This window comes from Perca flavescens, chromosome 12 (genome assembly GCF_004354835.1).
Source record: "Perca flavescens isolate YP-PL-M2 chromosome 12, PFLA_1.0, whole genome shotgun sequence".
NCBI lineage: Eukaryota > Metazoa > Chordata > Actinopteri > Perciformes > Percidae > Perca > Perca flavescens.
In genome coordinates this window covers 10,457,636-10,479,963 of record NC_041342.1, presented here as the reverse complement: position 1 = coordinate 10,479,963, position 22,328 = coordinate 10,457,636, and the positions used below count along the sequence as shown (strand labels likewise).

At 38.9% G+C, this 22,328-nt stretch overlaps 1 protein-coding gene across 2 annotated transcripts in view; it reads left to right on the top strand.

Moving 5' to 3' along the window:
• The window catches only part of tesk2 (testis associated actin remodelling kinase 2), a 44,120-nt gene that overhangs the window by 15,594 nt on the left and 6,198 nt on the right, over positions 1 to 22,328 (top strand). For both annotated transcript variants that reach the window (XM_028593850.1, XM_028593849.1), the window contains 7 exons: positions 1,915 to 1,963; positions 8,668 to 8,814; positions 11,785 to 11,867; positions 15,052 to 15,136; positions 15,273 to 15,356; positions 16,567 to 16,653; positions 19,475 to 19,613. In XM_028593850.1, the coding sequence (XP_028449651.1) occupies positions 1,915 to 1,963; positions 8,668 to 8,814; positions 11,785 to 11,867; positions 15,052 to 15,136; positions 15,273 to 15,356; positions 16,567 to 16,653; positions 19,475 to 19,613 (674 nt within the window). The remainder of the gene's footprint in view (positions 1 to 1,914; positions 1,964 to 8,667; positions 8,815 to 11,784; positions 11,868 to 15,051; positions 15,137 to 15,272; positions 15,357 to 16,566; positions 16,654 to 19,474; positions 19,614 to 22,328) is intronic.

The following is a 22,328-nucleotide window of genomic DNA, read 5'->3' as shown; positions in this document are numbered from 1 at the left end:
ACAGGCAGTCAAAATAGACAACACCTTAACCAGTGGAAGATGCACCACTGTATTTATTCTATTTTTGGGAAGCTGTAACTATTATATAAGGAGACACTTGTCATTACATGCATTAAGTAATTGAGCTTCTGAAAACAGTGTTTTTCAGAATGCATAATATTATGAGCAAGCCTTTGGTCAGCAGTAAGATGCACATACATTGGATGGGAAGAACCTTTTTTTTTTGGCATCTCTCTTTTTTTTTTTTTAAATTGTCCTTTGTGTAATTGGTCTGGTGTGAATGTTAAATGATGGTCCCGTCATTTAATTGCTTTTTACAAGAACTGAGCACATTACCCCTGTTCTTAAGTCTACACTGCCAACTAGTTAAGAAACCAGTTAACAGCCTTGGGCCAAAATACATTTCTGATATGTTTGAGAAAAATAAGCAGCCCGCTATTAGTCAGAAGCAAACACAGTGAAGCTGCTTTTAGCTACGATGCTACACACAGATGGAACCAACTTCCTGCAGGTGCCCCAATTTAAGCCACTTTTTCTAAATGAAAAATCCCCCTGTTCTCCAAAAGCTTTAGCTTAGTTTATCTACTGCATGTTATGTCCTTTTTAAATGTCCCTTAAATTTTGATATATATTTATTTTATTTTCGTTTTTTATTGTGTTTTTAAATGTTGCTCTAATATACTTCTTCCTCTTATGCAAAGCACTTAGAACTGCAGCTGCGTTTAAAACGTGCTATAGAAATAAACTTGACTTGCCTTCGGTTTTATGACTGGAAAAGTCTGTAGACTAAATAAAACATTATGGCAATGAGAATTCAAATGACTACGATACCCCAGAATAGTATGTTGCTCTTTGTGGTAAACACTTTCTGTCAAGTTTACATTCTGCTCTGGGTGGGAGAGTGTGTGTTTACGAACATATACATTGTGTGTGTGTGTGTGTGTGTGTGTGTGTGTACTTGTGTGTGTGTGTGTGTACTTGTGTGTGTGTGTGTGTGTGTGTGTGTGTATACTTGTGCTTACACACATTATCTTTTACAATGCCATCTTTGTTGAGCCTAGTGGGGTGTGTGTGTGTGTGTGTTAGCAAGCAGACACTGATGGGGTCATTGTTAGCTAAAACCCGACAAGGACCCACAAAGTTGACCTTTTCATTCCCTTCAGAATTACGAGGCCTTCAACGCTGCTTGTGAACAAAGTTGGTTCATATGTTGCGCTGCACACACGCATTGTTTCACTTGAGTTGAAGGGTTGCGTGGTCCTTTCTGGGTTAAGGATATTTTCCAACCTTTTAGGCATAAAAACACATCAAAAAAGTAAAAAAAAAAAAAAAAAAAAAAGCATTGTGATGAAGCTAAAACGAGGCTTTTTCTCTAATATAGTGACATCCAATGTGTCAGAGTGGTACAGAAACGCACACAGACAGACAGACTATCCATTTCTTCATTAAGAATGTAGAAATCGATAGGCTTGACAGAGGGAGAAATGGATGAAATGCAGGTGAAGCACCTGAGAGCTGTTATTATCCTCCTGTTAACAGACATTCTCTCAGCAATCACTTGTCTGGACTTGTCCGCTGGAATCGTAATCTTTTCTTCACTATTCTTCCTGCCTTCTCTGTTACACAGCAGTGTAACCGTTTCCCAGCACAGCAGAGAAGGTCGTGCAAGGGTTTTGCTTTCCAATATTTCCTCATTATTTCCATTTATGTGACCCTGTAGAGCAAGTCCTTGAGCTAAGAGGAACTAAACGCTTTGTGTATTGTCAAGATAAGACACGTCTGTGTGTCAGCCTCGGTACTCTGATTTAATTAATGCCCATGAAATTTCAAACAACTGCCCGTGTGTTATCTCGAAGATTAAATCATGACTTTATATGAGAACTTCATCTTGCGTGTCTTTTGTGGTTTTTGCAGGTTCAAAGGAGTGTGTGTCCATGAGGGCCAGCTTCACGCTCTGACAGAGGTAGGAAAACACACCATTTCACATTAAAGCTTGTGAACATACAATATGTGAGATCAAAGCGTCCCTACTAATGAAAGGTAGTGTGCCTATGTTCCACATACTTCTTCTGTCTGCCGAGCCGATACACCCATGTGTTTGTATACGTACTATTTTCAGGTGAACATCACGTCATCCATGAGAACAACACAGAAGCACGCTAGCCAGTAATTGTGGAAAAACCAAAATAGCTGAATGTTCTTAAGTGTATATATAACACTTAGAGTGTGTGTGTGCGTGTGTGTGTCTCTGCGTGTCTGTGAGAGATAAAGATGGAGCGATAATTTGATACAGACAGCTAATAAAATTCTCCAGAGATGCTTGGTGTTAGGACATACTCCATTAGGCTGCACAAAGCCTATATTTAACCAATGTGTGTTCATCTGTGTGTCTGTGTGTGTAAGAGAGAGTGATGGATAGATAACTGTGATAATCCCCAATTAGTCCTGCAAAATGCTTGATAAGCTGTTGATATATGTTATTATACTATTTAAAGGCTGGTTGTACAGAAGGTCAGGCCTTATTCTCCTCATTTGGAAGAGAATTGAGAGGTACACAGTTCAAATGTTACTGTGAAACCTAATCTAAAAGACACTGAGCCAATGTGAAGCAGATTCACTTTTGACAGAAGGTAAGAGGATATTTGTCCCGGCTTTTGTGTCGAGCTTCTGTCAGGACATTTGCAATAAATATGTTATTAATACAGGCACACACTGGTTAAAATGAAAAACAACAACACAGAAGTCTACAAATATGCTTCAATTCATATTTTGAACTATTAGCCAGATATCATTTTTGGGACATTGGAAACATGATGGATTCTAGATATGAGAATTTAGCAAAAAATGAAGAAGAATTTAGTTGATTAATTTATGTGCGGATCAACAGAAAATTAATCCGCGACTATTTTGGTTAATATTGATTCATTGTTCAAACATTTGCTTCTTACAGCTTCTGGAATGGGAGAAATTGTTGCTTTTCTTTCTTGCATTATAGTAAACCGTATTTCTTGAGTTTTCCAGTGAAGGTCAGACAAAAAAAGCAATATGAAGATACCAATTTGAGCTCTGGGAAATTGCAATGGCTAATTATTTGAACCAGGGGCTTAAGATGCATCTCTGTAAACACGTTTTGTGTGGCAAATGCATGTAAATGTATACATGATTCATCCTATGCTGAAGAAAGGCATACACTGTTAAATATGCTTGTTGAATGTGCTTATTGTAGCCTCGACAAACAAAGACAAACACCAACTTTCTGCAGTTAAATAAGAGAAAACCTCCTCCTCCTATACTGAAGTTACAAAGTGACTCCATGCATTGTAAGACTCACATATACACGAACACTGCGGTAGGTCTGGTTTTCCCGCTGCAGGGTAAACAGATCCTGTTGTGTCGTGTCAGGACCAAACTGAATGCTCTGACCCTCATGCTGTTTTGTTACCTGACCCCCACTATGAGGCCGTGCTCAGAGGAAATGGAGAATTAAGTTACCGCGTGGCCCCGAGCTACCTTGAGAAACCTCACTGTCTCTCACGCACAGAGGCATTCAAATCCACAAACAACTGCAAAATAGACAGAAAGAAATGGAAGACTTTTCACTTTTGTGAATTTTGTTAGCATTAAGAACAGCCAAACAACGGACAGTACCATCCATATCTGTCTCCCACAAGCAGCCAAAAGCTGTCCATTGAGCCGATAAGGGTTCAGTCTGATTTTAGTTTGTTGGTCAGCTCAGACTGTGTCCAGGACTGAGATGTTTTAGCATTTCTTTACGCTCGGTTTACTGTGTCAAATCTGTACATTGCTTGCTCTGACGGTCACTATTTTCCTAGTCTATATCCTTCACGTTCCACTTCCGGGATTGCTCCGGTGCTGCAGGAAATTCCGCCGGATGCATGTATTTTCCGTTTCCTTCCGCTTTCTTTGTGTTGGAATTTTAAATTGAGGACTATGGTTAACTGCTCCTCAGATCTCTGCAGGGTAAATCCAGACAGCTAGCTACACTATCTGTCCAATCTGAGTTTTATCTCGCATGACTATTTTGCAGCGGCTCTGTGAGGAGTTTAGCACTGATGATTTAGCCAATGACGATTGTGATTGGTTTAAAGAAATGCCATTAAACCAGAGCACGTTTTCCTCCAATCCCCGAATGCTGTGTGTAGCCAGACGTATTCAGATCCTTTACTTAAGTAAAAGTACTAATACCACACTGTAAAAATACTCTGTTACAAGTAAAAGTCCTGCAATGAAAAAGTAGGTAAGCATCATCAGGCAATTGTACTTAAAGTACTAAAAGTAAAAGTAGTCAATGCAGAAAAGTCCTCACATTTTAGAAACTGGAAACGATCCAAACAGTTGTGTTTAATTGTCTGAGTAGTATTTGGGTAGTTTAATTTATAAATTAAACATCGTATTTTATAAGCTACATGTGTTTTGTGTACAGATGAATGTAGTGGAGTGGAGTAAAAAGTACACTTCTCTTTTAAATGTAGTGGAGTAGTAGATAGTGGCATGAAAAGAAAAGACTCAAGTAAAGTACAAGTACCTCACATTTGTACTTAAGTACAGTACTTGAGTAAATGTACTTAACTGCATATTAAAGAGTTTTTTTTTAGGGCGCCTGGGTAGCTCACCTGGTAGAGTGCGCGCCCATATGCAGAGACTCAGTACTCGATGCAGTGCCCTTTGCTCCATGTCGTTCCCCCTCTCTCTCCCCTTTCATGTCTAAGCTATCCTGTCAAAAATAAAGGCCTAAAAATGCCAAAAAACAAGTTTTTAATACAGGGATTTAGGTATGTATTGCTTTCTGTTTATATATGTTTGAAAACGTAACATAAAACATACTTTATGTACAGTGGCACTCATAAGTTTATGAACCTATGCTAAAGTTGACTAAAAAGAGGAATTACAAGATCATCTTTTGGAAATTGATCTTAATGCCATAATTAAAAAAATTATGAAAAATCCAACCTTTAAGGACACCAATTTCTTTGTGAATGAATAATATATTGTAAATAAATAAATGTTCTTCCTTAAAATACAGGGGGCATAAGTAAGTACACCCCTATGTTAAATTCCCATAGAGGCAGGCAGATTGTTATTTTTAAAGGCCAGTTATTTCATGGATCCAGGATACTATGCGTCCTGATAAAGTTCCCTTGGCCTTTGGAATTAAAATAGCCCCACATCATCACATACCCTTCACCATACCTAGAGATTGGTATGGTTTTATTTCAGTTAGCCTAATAGCTAGTTTGATTTGCATTGAGAGATGATTTTATGGAAAGTACCCCATGCCAATCTCTAGGAATGGTGAAGGGTATGTGATGATGTGGGGCTATTTTAATTCCAAAGGCCAAGGGAACTTTATCAGGATGCATAGTATCCTGGGTCCATGAAATAACTGGCTTTAAAAATAAACATCTGCCTGCCTCTAATTTAACATAGGGGTGTATATACTTATGCCCCCTGTATTTTAAGGAAGAACATGTATTTATTTACGATACATTATTCATTCACAAAGAATATTGGTGTCCTTAAAGGAAACATGAAACACACAATAAATTAAAATGTTTTTGACATATTTTGCAGCATCCTTTGCCTGTCTTCAAAGCACCAACTTTGGGATCAACTGATATAGAGCACAGAGCCTTGTATTGTCTCTGCTGAATCTCAATCTAATGCTTTTTATAGGAAATGCTGCAATCATAATCTGGGCTAATGGTAATTCATGAATCGTGACCCATGGCAGGATTATACTGCTGTTTGAAGCTGCTCCCAGCAGCAAACAAGGAAACTTTTGTTTGAGTCTTTCCAGGTTTTTTTTTTTTTTTTTTTTTAAACCTAAAACACAGACAGTGTAGCAGAAAAATTACAACAGTATGTTTCTCATTTCCTTTAGCCCTCGAGGTTATGCACAATCACGGCGAGGCACAGATATGGCTCAAACATGTGCTATGTCAAGTAATTACTGTGGTATATCGCTAACTTGACAAATAGGATAGAGCAAATTCCAGAGGAAAATACCAAATAAGACGATTTTGTGAATGCAACTGTACTTCCATTCATTTACTTTTAGTTGACACAGCAGGTGCACTCGCTAAACTCGCTAAACCATGTGATTAGCATTTTGGACCAGGAAAAACTTTGCACTTGCTGCATATTCTGTTAGCATAAGAATAAAATGGGTGCTGTCTAGATCTTAAAGGAGATGATGAAGGAATGAAGTTGGATTAGTCTGAGTTTTAATTGTCTCCAGTGGAGTTTTCCCCTGTTGTTTCTCTCTACCAGGCAGACAACAGATGTTGAACTCTGTGGCTACTGAGGAATTCGTGTGTGTGGACATTTGATAGTATAAGACTGTATGGATGTCAACGTTTTGGGGTATGGTAAAACATTGCTTTATCTGTTATTTCCTGAGTCCTCAGCCCTTTTTCACATTTCAAAATAATAGCAATAAATCATTGTGTTGTCTGAACTGTTGGTTAGGATCTAAGAAAAAAATAAAAAAGACATGCAATGGATATGAAGTTTATTTGTGTCTAGTGGAATATGTTTTTAATATTTGTTTCACTATATAATGAAAAATAATGGGCTGAAAACTGACAAGAGGCCATACATGTTGCATGAAGTACACTTCCTGTCTTCACCAGGCGACATTCTAGTTTATTGCCACTGAGTTCATATTTAAAACAAGATTTGTTATCATAGACATAGTTACTGTAGCAGTAATAAACTGCTATTATAGGTAACTCGGGCAGTGGATCCAAAAAAATGCACAAACATTGTGACATACCTAAATCATAGGTATAGATATATACTCCTATGCTTTAATACAAAACATACCTACATGGATTTTCTGAGCTAACTGTATCACAATGAGTTTAACATGGTTGGCAAGGCAGGTTTTCCATATTAGTGTTCCTGGTCTCCAGTCCAAAGTGAATCTATTAAGCATCAAGGCAGTTATATGCATGTTTATTTAAAACATTTTTTTTTTTTTTTATATACTTCTTAAAGATGCCACTGATTGAAAACTCAGTCTAGTTTGTCTCTTTTGACATCGCCATTGTCCTTACGCACTTAAGATGAAGGTAGTCTGAAGAGATGGTGTGACCCTGCATTCAGCTGGAAAACCCACACGCTGTTGCATGACTAAAACAACCAAAACAAGTTCCTTCCTGAGGCTATTTTGCAGAGGCATCGTTGCTCCGTCCGGCGTTTAGCACCGCCCAATACAATTGTGATTGGTTTAAAGAAATGCCAATAAACCACTATCCCGGAATGCTGTGTGGACTAACAAGACCCTCTTCCGCAGCGTTGTGGAGGAAGGTCTGGCAATGTGAGACTAGGATTAATATAACCAGAAAACCGCTTTTTCAGTCGTGTGAAGCAGTAGAGGCCTCCTCCCCCTCACCATCATCCCCCTACAGTATGGCCTAATTCTGTGCCTGTTGGTCATACCGATAACCACAGCTAAACCAGACCATCTCTTTATCCCATCCCAGCTCTATCTAGTTAACCACTGTTCGTGATATATGACATGGGATTAGTGTGTCTGTGTGTGTGTGTGTTTGCATGCAAGCAGGTCAGACAAGTAATTCTGGATCAGAGCTGACAGACAGAGGGAAGGACCCTGGATACGTTTAAAACCCACTGAGCTGATTTGTCCTCTTGGCTGCCCACTCTTCAGCCTGATCAGACGGTCCACATTCATGCCCGCAGGAACCTAGCAGTTCTGTCAGCCTGTAGATAAGCTGCCAGTCATATTTTTTTTGTTAGCCAATTTCTCATAACACCAGCTAGCCCCCAGGCCTGCAGGCCCTGTAACCCAAATAACCCAACAATCAGTCATCCACTGTGTTAGATTGTGTGATGTAATTAGTCAGTACCTTTATGTCACCAGTTGATCAATGAATTTTCAAGCCAGCTAACTAGGGCTGGGACGATATGCTTTTGTCCCGATTTGATTCTTTCACCATACATGGCTGCCAATTTCATTTGTATTGCGATTTTTATTTATTGCGATTCGATAGTGTTGAGTATTGTAATTTTCTTTTCCTTCTTTAACAAAAACAAAAGTTGAATAATACACTTCTAGAGACAATATATCATGAGACATTTCTAAAAACTAATTGTTTTCTAAGAATAATCTACATCACATGTCAGTCAGTCAGTCAGTCAGTCTGACATTTATTTCATAATACAGATAACCAAGTCTGTTTTTGTCACTGGCAGCAAAGCGTGTTGCATTGCTATGATTATTATGAGTATTTACACTACATTTACTACATGTCACATTTAATTCCTGTGAAAAGTGGTTTGAAATCTTACCAGCTCACTGATACAATGCTATTAAGAGCATAACATGGCAATTTATGACTGAAGAACATTTCATTTTAGTAATCAATTATTGTTTGTCGTTCAATTTCTTCAGTCCATAAGTTCTGAAGCCCATAATTCAGCCATCTATTTGTTCTTAGTTACATTCCCCCACTGTGCATACATAACAGCAGAAAGTACATTTCAAGAAATTTCTTAGAAAATTCCCATTTCTTGGCCTAGAACCATTTAAGTACCATAGTTTTTGTTCCTTTCCTTGTGTGTCAATGTTTTGTTAATATTGCCTACTTATGTATCTGTGTGTCTCTCTTTGTCTTTCTGCAGTACATCAATGGTGGAAACCTGGAGCAGCTTCTAGACAGCAACAAACACTTGAGTTGGCCCACGAGGGTGAAACTGGCCTGTGAAATCGGCAGCGGCCTGGCCTACTTGCACTCCAAAGGCATATTCCACCGGGACCTCACCTCCAAGGTTAGCTACACAGGCTAATTGGTCGTTAAGAGGAAAAACCAGAGCTGGAAATAGAACTGCAGGCTTATTGTGGCACCAGTACGACCCAGTAGCATTTCCTGTAGATTTGTATTTTTTTTAATCTAATATTAGATTAGTGATTTATTTTTATGAATGGGAGCTTTAATGTTAAGCCACTGTGGTGTTAACATTGTCCCTTGTAACTACATGCTAACGGCAGTAAACAATGTTACCTTGGCTGCCAGTGTCGTTAAATTCTCCCCAATTCCAGGTCACGTTACTGCTGAAACATGTCTGATTATTGGGTAGTGTATAACGCGACATAGCTGTAATCTCAACCAATGCTGGTAATTTCTCGCCAAATTCTGGTCACTTTACTGCTGGGACATGTCTGGTTGTGTAATATTTGGTTTAGAAGCCATTATTGGTGATTTTTCACAGTACAAAGTCCTGGAAGCGCGCTGGCCAATCAGCGCAGACTGGGCTTTTTTTTTTTTATTATTATTATTAAAGCATGTAAACATGTTCTAGTATAAACACAAAATGCTAGTATAATCCTAAAAATGCTACTGTATAAAATAGTTGCCCTTTAAAGGTGTTAGGTGTCTTGACACACTTATCTGCTCCTAGACATGTTAACCTCTCTGTAGAGAACACAGTGTCACAGTCAAATGTGATAATCTGTACCAGGCAGCTCCTAGTTTTCCGACTTGACCCAGAGCCATGTTGGCATGGAGCTGGCAGGGAAAGAAGCACAGCATGCACTCTGCTGTAAACGCCTACCCATTGTCTGTCTAGGCTTAAGCGAACACCCCGACTTATTGGGAATTTAGCTTATTCACCGTAACCCCGAGAGTTAGACAAGTCCATACATACCATTCTCATCTCCGTGCGTGCTGTAATGCTTTCTGACGGCTCCAGTGGCATCAGGCCAGCACAGAACATGCAGGTGACTGGTTCCAGCAATCCTACTGCTCCGAATAAGTGACAAAATAATGCCAACATGTTCCTATTTACATGTTGTGATTTATAGAGTCTAAAAAAAACAACGTAACATGAGACACAGCCGTCTTCTAACTGTAAACAAATTGGGAACTATATTCTCAGGCGGAAGAATATAGTACTTGGGCGGAGTGATATGCAAGCCTGTCTGAGAATATAGTTCCCGGTTTGTTTACTGTTAGAAGACGGCTGTGTCTCATGTTACGTTGTTTTTTGTACACGCTGTGACTATGCAAATCACAACATGTAAATAGGAACATGTTGGCGTTATTTTGTCACTTTTGTCACAATTGGGAGCAGTAGGCTAGTTGGAACCATTTACCTGCAGGATCTATGCTGGGCTAAGCTAATGCTAGAACTGTCAGACAGCTTTACAGCACGCACGGAGATGAGAAGGGTATGTATCAACTTGTCTTACTCTGGGGGTTACAGTGAATAAGCTAAATTCCCAATAAGTTGGCGTGTTCCTTTTAAAATGTTGTTCATCTCTAGAAGAATACAAAAATGGCACCAAGAACAGTGGTAGAATGTAACTAAGTACATTTACTCAAGTGCTGTACTTAAGTACAAATATTGAGGTACTTTACTTGAGTCTTTCTTCTACTCTGCTACATTTCAGAGAGAAATATTGTACGTTTTACTCCACTACATTCATCTGACCGCTTTAGTTACTGGTTACTTTACGAATTCAGATTTTTGCCCACAAAACTCATGTAGTTTTAAGAAATATAATGTTTTATTATGAATTAAACTAGCCAGCAATATAACGGCCTACAAGTCCAGCTGAAATGATTAGACCATTAAACACACAACTGTTTGGATCCTTTCCAGTTTCTAAAATGTGAGGTTTTTCTGCATTGAGTACTTTTACTTTTAATAATTTAAGTACATTTTACTGATAATACTTAAATACTTTTAAACAAGTAACATTTTCAATGCTGGACTATGTTTACAGTGTGGTATTAGTACTTTTACTTAGTAAACTATCAGAATACTTCCTCCACCACTGACCGAGAAGTTAGTAAGTAAAACCTGTTACAGTAAACAAACATTTTGCAGTTTTAAATGGTGTGGTCATAGCCTCGCAGATTATAGTTCCTCATTAATACAAAGTCCATTTGTTCATGACTTATACCTGAGTCATAAAGCTCAATGGATGGGCAACTTTCTCTCTGTTTTATATATATTCTAACTAGTACTATCTACTTGTTCCAAGCGCTCCTTCCAATCCTTCTTCCTGTTTTAGAGATTATAGTGTGTTTTTATAGAGCTGTTATAAGCTATAAATTCACAACGTACAAGAAAGCTCCAGGAATAAGGCTATGACACATAGGGCATAAGACATGTAAACACAAAGGCACTTATTTATATATTTTTTTATTTTATTTATTATTTTTTATTATATTATTTATTTAACTATACAAATATGTACTTTACATTATTGTGCATTGAAGCCACATGGTACAGTATGCTAACCCACAATTGCCAAGTAGAATTAAATGTGTAAAAATAATGTGAGTATATAGAACATTAACGTTCAGCTCAATTCAGTATCCGTGGCTACCAGTCAGTTTAATTGTCATGTTACACAGGGTTGTGCAAATGAAGTCAGCAGTGAGTGCTCGTACGGTTTGGTACTGTACAATTACAGAACTGCTTGTGTAATATTGATGGCCATGGCGACGAACAGTAACAGTTGATTTACAGATAGTTCCGTTTAGGGCGAAGAGGAAGCGTCCAAACTTCAGAGCAATGCAAATTTAAATCTCCTGTTAATTCCCATTTTGTAAAGTGTCTTTATAACGAGAATGTAAATAATACGGAAGGCTTAAGTTCAATCAGAAAGCGGAGGTTTGGCTGATATTGTCATGCTGCAAAAAATGTTGTTGTTTTTTTAAATCCCCCAGTGTCACAACTTTCTCATCTTAACGTGTGTGATGATAGTGATAATGTTTTTGGTGTTCACAGAACTGCCTGATCAAATGTGATGACAACTGCTACACCGCGGTGGTGGGAGACTTTGGCCTGGCAGAGAAGATCCCCACCAATCTGTAAGGGGTTCACTGATTACTGCTCGACATAAATACACCCAGGCCTACATCTTCATTAGGAATTACCTAATTACTTTAGGAAGCTCATTTCCTTTCTTCTAACTGCCTTACTGAGTTAATGCATTATTCAATAGATTTGATTTAAAAGCTTTAGTGTGTAACTTTTTTATATTAATTAACGACCGTTACATTCAAGCCATTGCAAAATGAGTTGATACAAAGCTAATTAAGCCTATCAGCTCCACACAACTCTCTCTGTGTTTCTCAGTATGGCTATGTTCAGAAGATTGTCTTCCGGCAACTTTCGCGCGCAAAACTGGAGTGTAGATAATTACCTCTTCTGAAGAGTCCATCATGTTTTTTTATTCCTCCGTGCCCTCCTTGGTTACAAGCAACTGCGTGGGGGAGGGGCTCGGGTGGTGCGCGATCACGGAACGCTTGTATCACGTGGAAGCACCGACAGTGTTGTTGTCATTACTTAGAATTAGTCATGGGGGAGACAGAAACTACGCACTATAGCTTTATCATTGAATCTAATTAATGGGTAGTGTGAAAGGGGCTGTCCCCAAATTCTCAGCCTCTTTTAGCTCTCTGTTTTGGTTTTGAATGGCACAGTTACCGGTGGTTGAGTGTCAGCTCTTGGCTTGTACACAAACCCATGTACACTACCTGCCAATCACCAAACGGCAAACGGACAGCTAGTGACTGGCTGATGAACAAAGTGTATTCGTAGGCCGGGACATTTCTGCAGCACCAAAATATATAATTCAGAATGGTTTGACACATATTTTGCCTTTTAACAAATATTTGGATATCGCACTAGTCCATATTGCGATTTCGATAAAATTGCGGGTCAATTGTGCAGACCCTATAACGTTGTTGTCTGCCTGAGTCTATGTGTGTGACCAGCCAGTTGTTTGTTCGTATGTTAGCGATAGCAGTTTCATAATCCAGTGATGTGCTGGTACAGTAGCTTGTTTTGATGTTTTATCTGCCCCCTAGTGACCATAAGACTTCACCAGGCTTTATCAGCAAAAACTTTTGGCCAGTTTTGTAGGTCCAAAACAAACAAATAGCATGATAACTCCAATGTTTTGGTATATGTGACATCATTGATTGGGTTAATGTATCTGTTGATGTTGTTTTTTTTGCCCTAACCCGTACCTTGTTATTAATTATTGAAGATTAGGCCCTTGTTATTGTTACAGCTGCGCTATCTAAAAAGACATGTGGTCCTGACTATTTAAGAATGATTGAAAGGTAAGACAGCAGTTATTGTTTGCCTGGTACTAGCCTGGGAAAACCCTGACGAACTTCCGGCATATTTGAGATTTGCTCTGCAAGTCCGTCTGGCCAAGAGCCCATTCAAGCCCATTTCAAATGTTTCCAAATTGAGGCACCAACCGTTTACACGATGACGATAGCCCAGCAACGGCAAGCAGCTTTTTGTTTACATTCAAGCGAAGCAACCCGTTCATGCCGCTGTAGCTGCTTCGTCACCCGGATCGTTGGTCTGATTGGTTGAAGGACTATCCAATTGCGCCCAGAGGCATTTGATCGCCGTCCGTTGGTGACGCCCCTTTGGAAATGGGCTGTGAATGAAGCTTGCCCAGACCTACTCTCAGTTACAACTGAGAAGGGTCTGGTGTCAACCAGGCTAATTTTAAACTGCAATGATGTGTTACCTGATTCCCAATGATGGGTACAGTATGTGTACCCCAGGGGGTATTTCTGCAGTTTCCAGGGGGTACATGGAAAGATTGTAGAGTAGTTAAAAAAAATATAGAAATAATGATTTCATTGGAAGAATATATCCACATATTAACATTAAGTCAACTGTAACACCTAGACACTACATGTTGCAGTTATGTAAGAGTGTGTGAAAAACCCATTAGTAAGCACATGTAGGTAGCAAGCGAGCACAGAAGTTTAGCTAAAAGTAATGGCAAAATGTTAGAATAACTACCTAAATGCAGTGACTTAACAGTTCAAATGATTAGCTGAATTAATGGAGATATGGTTTAAATAGCTAAAAGTTGAAATAGCCAACGGGTTGAAATAGTTAGCTAAAAGTAAAGGCTTCAAGTAACATTAATGGATACAGTACCAGTCAAAGGTTTGGGTTCACTTAGAAATGTCCATTCCACTCCATTCCAGACAGAATACCAGCTGAGATCAGTTGCATTGTTTTTTTTTTAATCAGGGCAGCAGTTTTCAGATTACATTATGTGGTTACATAATTGCAAAAGGATTCTGTTGTAGACAGAAGTGGCTAAAGAAACGCTTGAAATCCCATGCTTTTTGGTCTAACCGTCATACCCAAATTAAAAGTGGTACAGCTCCCATATACTTTGACACTCTGGGGTGTGCCTGATATTTATAAGTGACCCCAAACTTTTGACCGGTAGTATATATGGTTGAAACATTCAGCTTCACTCCAAGTAGAAGGTTTGTAGTAGTACGTTTGCTGACCAAACCAACCTTAATGTACCTTAGACCAAAAAGGATGGGAAGCGCTGACCTAGAGTCACTGGTGGAAGACGTATCCAAAGCCTTTACTTAAGTATAAGTACTAATACCACACTGTAAAAATACTCTGTTACAAGTAAAAGTCCTGCATTTAAAATGTTACTTAAAAGTATGTAAGTATCATCAGGAAAATGTACTTAATGTATTAGAAGTAAAAGTACTCAATGCAGGAAAGTCCTCACATTTTAGAAACTGGAAAGGATCCAAACGGTTCTGTTATTTTGTTTGGTAGTCATAACAAATTATAATAAAACATCATATTTAATAAACCATAATTTGTAAAGTCACTAGTAACTAAAACTGTCATATTAAGTGAAGTGGAGTAAAAAGTACACTATTTCTCTCTGAAATGTAGCGGAGTACAAGTAGAAAGTGGCATGAAAAGAAAAGACTCAAGTACAAGTACCACAACATTTGTAGGCTACTTAAGTACAGTACTTGAGTAAATGTCCTTCGTTACATTCCAATACTGCCTAGACTAGAGAGTACACACAGAGCAAGAGGGTAATGTTGAGTGAAGAGGCAACAAAAAACTATTCAACCAGGAAGACAGAATTTAGGAGAATTGAGAAGATTCCTGAAGTATTTGGCACAAGCGACTCCCTCAGTTTAATGGACCAAATCCATTAACGTGTTACGTGTTGTTTGTGTGCAGTGCTGAAGTAGAGAAACTGTCTGTGGTTGGTTCTCCTTTCTGGATGGCTCCAGAGGTGCTGAGGGATGAGCCCTACAACGAGAAGGTAAAGTGCGTGTATAATTGGAGAATATCAGAGAGTTCTGCAAATGTTTTACTTAGACCAGGCAGTTTACCATTTTTGAAAAAGAAAACAAGTGTTGGTGTTTGCATGTGTTTATGTGTGTATGTCTGTTTTTCAGGCGGATGTGTTCTCCTACGGTATAGTCCTGTGTGAGATCATTGCGAGGGTCCAGGCTGACCCAGACTTCCTCCCCCGCACAGAGGTGACTGCTCATCTACTTCTCACCTCTTTTCCACCCTGTAACCTCGTATCGACTCCACCTGCCTGTTTGCTTTGTCCACAGGTTGAGCTGTTGATCCCATAATTGACACCTTGTTTATACAGTGTAATAGTCACATGACTCACACAGACCTTAAAGTGAGTGGCAAAGTCAGTGTTTTGCCTCTGCGCCAGCAACAGCTGTGGCCGGGCCGGAGGCATTATGACGTCCGTCCGTCTGTAAGTCTGTGATAACACGTACCTCTGGAGGGAAAATCTTCACATTTGGCACAAACGTTAACTTGGACTCCAGGATGAACTGATTAGACTTTTGAGGTAAAAAGTTAAAGGTCAACATCCCTGTGACGTCATGTCTGTCCATTCCATTCTTGTGAAGGCGATATCTCATCTGACGACCACTTTCTGCTTTATGATGAATCATCAAACTGAATTAAGCATAGCCAGACCTATCTCCACAGCGCCGCGGAGTGAGGTCTGGCAACAGGAGCAAACACTCCTGGATAGGAGAAGAAAACGCTCTGGGTTATTTGCATTTCTTTAAACCAGTCACAATCTTCTTGGGCGGCGCTAAGCTCTGGACGGTGGCTCTACTAAATAGTCTCGGGAAGGAACTTGTTTTGGTGGAACATTTGCACCCCGCAAAAGAAAACGCCACATACAATATTAAATGAAGTTAACTGTTCACACAATACTGTAACGTGAGCTATTTAAATTCGCTGGATACATGGTTGAACCTCATTTGCTCTTACCAGTGTATCGCCGTGTGTCACGCAGCAATCCCACCAATCAGTCCCAAAACATCCCAGTTAGAGAGGAAATGCTGTAAACGTATTCTTTGTAAATCTTTACATTTAGTTCAATGCAGCGGTTTACCTTAAAACAACTGCAGCTATTTTTTGAAATGTAAATTCTTATAATATTTTACAAAATATTGTATAAACATTTTCTTCTATCTCACAGCCTGTGTGATTTAAAATGTCAGTGGACTGAGCCAAAATGCAAACTTGGCAGTCAGCCGGACCGTGTCCGAGGGATTAGTTTGACATGAAGCTGCTTTTGGCAGAGGAGTTTCAGTATGTCAAACATCTGATGAAGCTCTGTTCACCTCTGTGTTCATTTTAGAATGTTAAATACATATTTCCTGTTTAACTTTCATCTATCCAAATCTCTGTCTTCTCTCCCTCCCTGAGCAGAACTTCGGCCTGGACTATCACACGTTCCAGCACATGGTTGGAGACTGTCCGCCGGACTTCCTCCAGCTGGCCTTCAACTGCTGCAATGTGAGTCCACGTACACTTCTGTCCCATTAGTCTGTCTCTGTCACATAAAACATTACAGTATTGTAACAAATTCCCTGTCTACTTGTGATAGTACACGGCACATAAACCATGCCCTTTATTATCATAAAACTTTATTTTTTTCTCAAAGGAACATGAAATTGACAATAGAACATGTATCATTAACAACAACAAAAAAAACAGAATATATAAAATACAAAAAAGTACAAAAATAGTCATTACTTTTGGCAAAACTATGTGGCAAAATAGTCATCACTGCTCCTTTACTTTTTTTCTAACTGTATCCCCCCCCTAAAATATATAGTCAAATAGTTAAATTTCTCTGGCTTGAGTCAGCCCAGGGCGTTTGAAGTTGCTACGGCAACAAGTGACAGCTGCCGCTAGCGTAGCTTTAGCTCAGCAGTCAAAAAAATCAACAATTACCATCAACACTCATACCCCTTAGGACCTTAGCTTATGTGAGCAAAGAAACCGCGATTACGTAAATAAATTGCGATTAGACAGACATTAGTTATGTAATCATTGTTACAGGCCTAGCAACCAGCACACATGTATCTGCTACAGTTATGTTTAGTCATGTTTAAGTGCATCCATAACAAGAAGATGTTTATGACAAACTTTTCTCTTTGTCGAGAGAGAGACATTTTCCAAACGGCTTGTCTTTGTTGTTTCTTGGGAGTTCCTCAGTTTTATTTTTAATTTCTTAAGTAACTACTGTATTATTCCCTTGTTTGGAGATAAAGGGGCAATCTGATTATCTGAATAATCTGAATTAGCTCACTATCCAGGGGGTCTTCTGTTCACTAAAAGCTGGATCAGTTCCTCGGCAGACTTTGCTTTTCTCTCTATTCATACATTGATTTGCTGTGAAATCGATCACTATTGAAAACAGAAGGGACGTTAAGCAAATCAAACCAAAACAAATCCCTTTTTCTTTCCTGGAGAGTTTAGTTTTTTTTTCCTCACATTGCATCATAATCACTGGACTGGAATTGTGTTTTTTTTTGTTTTCTCTGACATAATTACAAAGCACAGTGGGCAAGGGCATTAAAGACTTTGGAGCACCCTGCTGACTGATCCTATATTGGCTCCCTCCATCCCTTCTCATCCTCATCGGTTGTCTCGCTTTTATCATCCTTTTCTCCCTCATCCTCCATCCCAAGTTTTCTCCCAGAGCACCTAGGTGTAATTTGATTTTCATAAAAGTCAGTTTTACAGTATCTTTCTAGCTTCTTATTTCAACTCCATTTGCATTTCTGTGTCAGCTGTATGTCTCCATCTTTAAGCCGCATGTTTGTGCCCTGTCTTGTTCTACCATCTGTTCTTTTTCTCTCCCAGCAGCACGCTCCCTCCCTGTATACCTGTTCTCCACTCAGTCTACCTACCTCTCCTTATTCCTGCCTAATTTTCTTTCTTTATCTTCAACTTTAGTCCCTACTTTTTGAATTTTCCTCACTTTTAAATATTTTCAATAAAGATGCATGATGTAACATCTTGACCCCCGAGAAACTGCATGTTTTCAAAGGAAAGTACCAATAAAAGCCATAAAAACAATAAAGTAGATTTCCTTGTAAAATACAATGCAAATGCTTGTAGAAGCATCAGCTCCGGTCTTCTTTGTTTATGTAAATGATGTTTGCATAATTAACATGGTCATATTTTTTTGTAATGTTAAACTGTTACGTGTAGCACCTTTTGTAAATGGAAAATAATCCGGTTGGTGTTCCTTTTCCTTGAGATACTTCTACATGCATTTATCTCATCTTGCATTGACTATTGTAACGCACTTTTCCCCTCCGTTAGTATGTCATCTCTTGATCGCTTTTAGTTATTTCCAGAATGCTGCCGCAAGACTGCTCACTATGTCAAACAGACGCTCTCACATCAGCCCTGTTCTTAAGTCTCTTCCCTGGCTCCCCGTTGCATATAGGATTCAGTTTAATGTTCTCCACTGGTGGAAGATGTATCCTGATCCTAGTACTATCCAATCCTGGAACTAATACCACACTGTAAAAATCCTCTGTTACAAGTAAAAGTCCTGCATTGAAAATGTGACTTAAGTAAAAGTATGTAAGTAGCATCAGGAAAATGTACTTAGAGTATGACAAGTAAAAGTACTCCATGCAGAAAAATCCTCACATTTTAGAAACTATAAACGATCCAAACAGTTGTGTGTTTAATGGTCTAATCATTTCAGCTGGACTTGTAGGCCATTATATTGTTGGGTAGTTTAATTTATAATAAAACATCATATCTTATGAACTGCATGTGTTTTGTGTGCAAAATTACTACTAATATTACTAACTAATCTGTCAGATAATTGTAGCGGAGTAAAAAGTACAATATTTCTTTTATTTTATATATATATATATATACACACACACATATATATGTGTATGTATGTATGTATGTGTGTAAGTATGTGTATATGTCTGTTCCTCTAACCTGGTGTAAGAACGCTCTGCCTCCACTCTTTGGCTTGAATGTAACGGACGTTCATTAATATCACAAAGTTACGAATTAAAGCTTTGAATGCTTTTTCTGTGGACTCTTTTAAAAATCATACAAAGACGGGCGTTTGGTTGACCGGTCTGCACTTTACGTATTACTTTGTAATTTTATATGTATTATGCTGTATGTTTTTATGTAAAGCACTTTGTGATTCTATGTGAAACGCACTCTATGAATTCATTTTACTTACTTACTTTTACCTGATGATAATCTGACGAGTGCAATCGATCACCATGCTATGTGTATAAATATACATCTCATCCTCCATAACTCCATTATTTTCCTCCCCCAGATGGATCCTAAACTCCGTCCATCCTTCCCAGACATCGTCAGACACCTCGAGGAGATTCTTGCACGCCTTAAAGTTGAAGAGATGGAGCACGAGTGCGTCCCGCTCAGCGGGGACAACGACAAGAAGACCACACTCAAAGGTACCAGCACTGCATAAAGTCTCACTCTGTGATGCTGGGGCTTGTTATTTCTTTAAAGGCAAACTAGTTACCTCCTTCTGTCCACAAGACGATGCTTGTAAATTCTTGTAAAGGAAAGTGGTGGGAAGGGAAACAAGTAGTTGCCAGACCTTCCTCCACAGCGCTGCAGAGGAGTGGAACGTGTATACATTGAAAGGTTGTTTTAGTTGTGCAACAGAAAACTCAGATTGGACCGATAGTCTAGCTAGCTTTCTGAATTTACCCTGCAGAGATCTGAGGAGCAGTTAACCATAGTCCTCATAAATCCACCAGAGTTTAGAATGCCAACACAAAGAGGAAGGTGACAGACGTCCGGCTGAAATGAGGGACATCAAGCGGAATTTCCGGCGGCACCGGAACAATCCTCGAAATGAAACGTTGTCGATATAGACTAGGAAACTGGTATCCAAGCAAAGCAACAGAAAACTATTTTATATCCTTCTCCTGCCCTACCGAGCCTTTTAGTTCAGCTCATACTCTCTTGTCACTAGGGTTGGGACAATATCTTTTTGTCCTGATTCGATTATTTCACGATACAGGCAGCCAATTGGATTTGTATTGCGATTTTCATTTATTGCGATTCGATAGTCTTGAGTGGTGGGATTTTCTTTTCCTTCTTTAACAAAAACAAAAACTTGAATAATACACTTCTTGAGACAATATATCATGAGACATTTCTTTTCTAAAAACTAATTGTTTTCTAAGAAAAATGTGCATCACTTGTCAGTCAGTCAGTCAGTCATTTGTAAAGAAGAACATAACATGGATGTTCACACATGTTCTGCTTTCACTCTGTTTTGCTGGAAACGGGTATGATGTAGTTGCAAACCGTATTATATTTACGTGAACCATTGGTAAAAATAAATAATAAAAAATATAGATTCTAGGGAATAGAATCTTTTTAAAAAAATCATTGCAAAAATAATCACGATACATATGTGAATTAGTTTTTCCCTCCACCTCTACGAGTCAGCTGGCCAATATTTCACTTGTTACCCATCAGTGTCCAGCCTCAGACAAACTTCTCTCCTCTCCTAACACCAGTTCCTCTTGCAAAGTGCAAGTTGTTTCCACGTGTGTTCAGTCAGCTACTGTTTACACTGTCCTCACCCAAACATACAACCAGATTTGTTCAAGCAAGATTTAAACTTCCCTTCCTTTTTAGTCTGACAATAAGCCTGTCAGGGAGAGTAATAACCCTATTTCCACTATTCTATCTGGATCACCTGTTCTTTGCACCCCAGTTAAGTTAATCAGTAAAAATCTGTTCTTACATTTATCCGTATCAAACTTCAAAGCAGCGGAGCACATAGTCCTTGGGTTGCTTACAATATATACTTCATGATGACTCAGGAGGAAAACTGCTCTGAGATACTTGATCCAAGCAGACCCAGGTTTCACTTCTAATTTGGTCCAGCGTACCGCCGCCTGCATGTCTGAACAACACAGAGTTGGGGCGGGGGGGGGGCTGTAATGTTTTTGTTTGGACACGCCAGCTGGCTCATTTTCCTCAGTACTACGGCGTGTGAAGAAGGTGAACACGAACACATGACATCACAGGACGCAGGAAAGTTTCAGAGTAGTGACACAAGCGTGGATTCTTACATCTGGTTTTGGGTTGTTCATCTAGATGACGCCAGGGGTGGAAGAAGTATTCAGATCCTTTACTTACGTACAAGCACTAGTACCACACTGTTAAAATGCTCTGTTACAATCACATTTTAGAAACTGGAAACGATCCAAACAGTTGTGTGTTTAATGGTCTAATCATTTCAGCTGGACTCGTAGGCCGTTATATTGTTGGCTAGTTTCATTTATAATAAAACATCAGATTTTATAAACTGAAAGTTTTGAGTGCAAAATAGTTTATAAAGTGACTAGTAACCAAAGCTGTCAGATGAATGTAGCGGGGTTAAAAAGTACAATATTTCTCTGTGAAATGTAGCGGAGTAGACGTAGAAAGTGGCATGAAAAGTAAAGTAAAAGTACCTCAAATGTGTACTTAAGTACAGTACTTGAGCAAATGTACTTAGTTACTAAAGTACTTAGAAGCTAACAACATTTATTAAACACATACTGGGCCTGTTGGCATAGGAAATGCATCTTATGTAGTTACTGTGTGTGTGTGTTTGTAAAACATGGCCTGGATCTGACAGTTGTCATGACGTTCTTCTGCTCCCCCTCTCTGTTTACCTGACAGCATCAGCATTTACTGTAAACCAGCATCACCCTCGTAGTAGGACATATTTCTCTTGCAAAACAACTTTTTTAGCCAAATAGTTTGTCAGAGTAGCTGTTTGGGCCCTCGTGAGTCACATGAGTAATCAGATATTTCCTGGCATGGTTGAAGCGAAACAAAAAATGGGATTGAGAGGAGAATAAAATAAGATGTTTTCATGGTTAGCGCATTTGTTTATGTGTCTACTAAAGGTGTAACTGATTTTTGCCAACTAAAGAAATTGCTATTTTTGTTTCATATAAACAATCTCTTTCTTGACAATGTGATTGCTGCAAAGTGAGATTTCTTTCAAAACGTGCCATTTATTTATTTAAATCCCTGTTTATGTGATCCTCAGATTCCTTCTTTAATCCTAATATTTGTTTCCCTGCTGCACTAATTCAAGTTTAAGTTTAAGTTTTGTATAATCCAGTGCTTTTGGAAACATCTGAAGAACA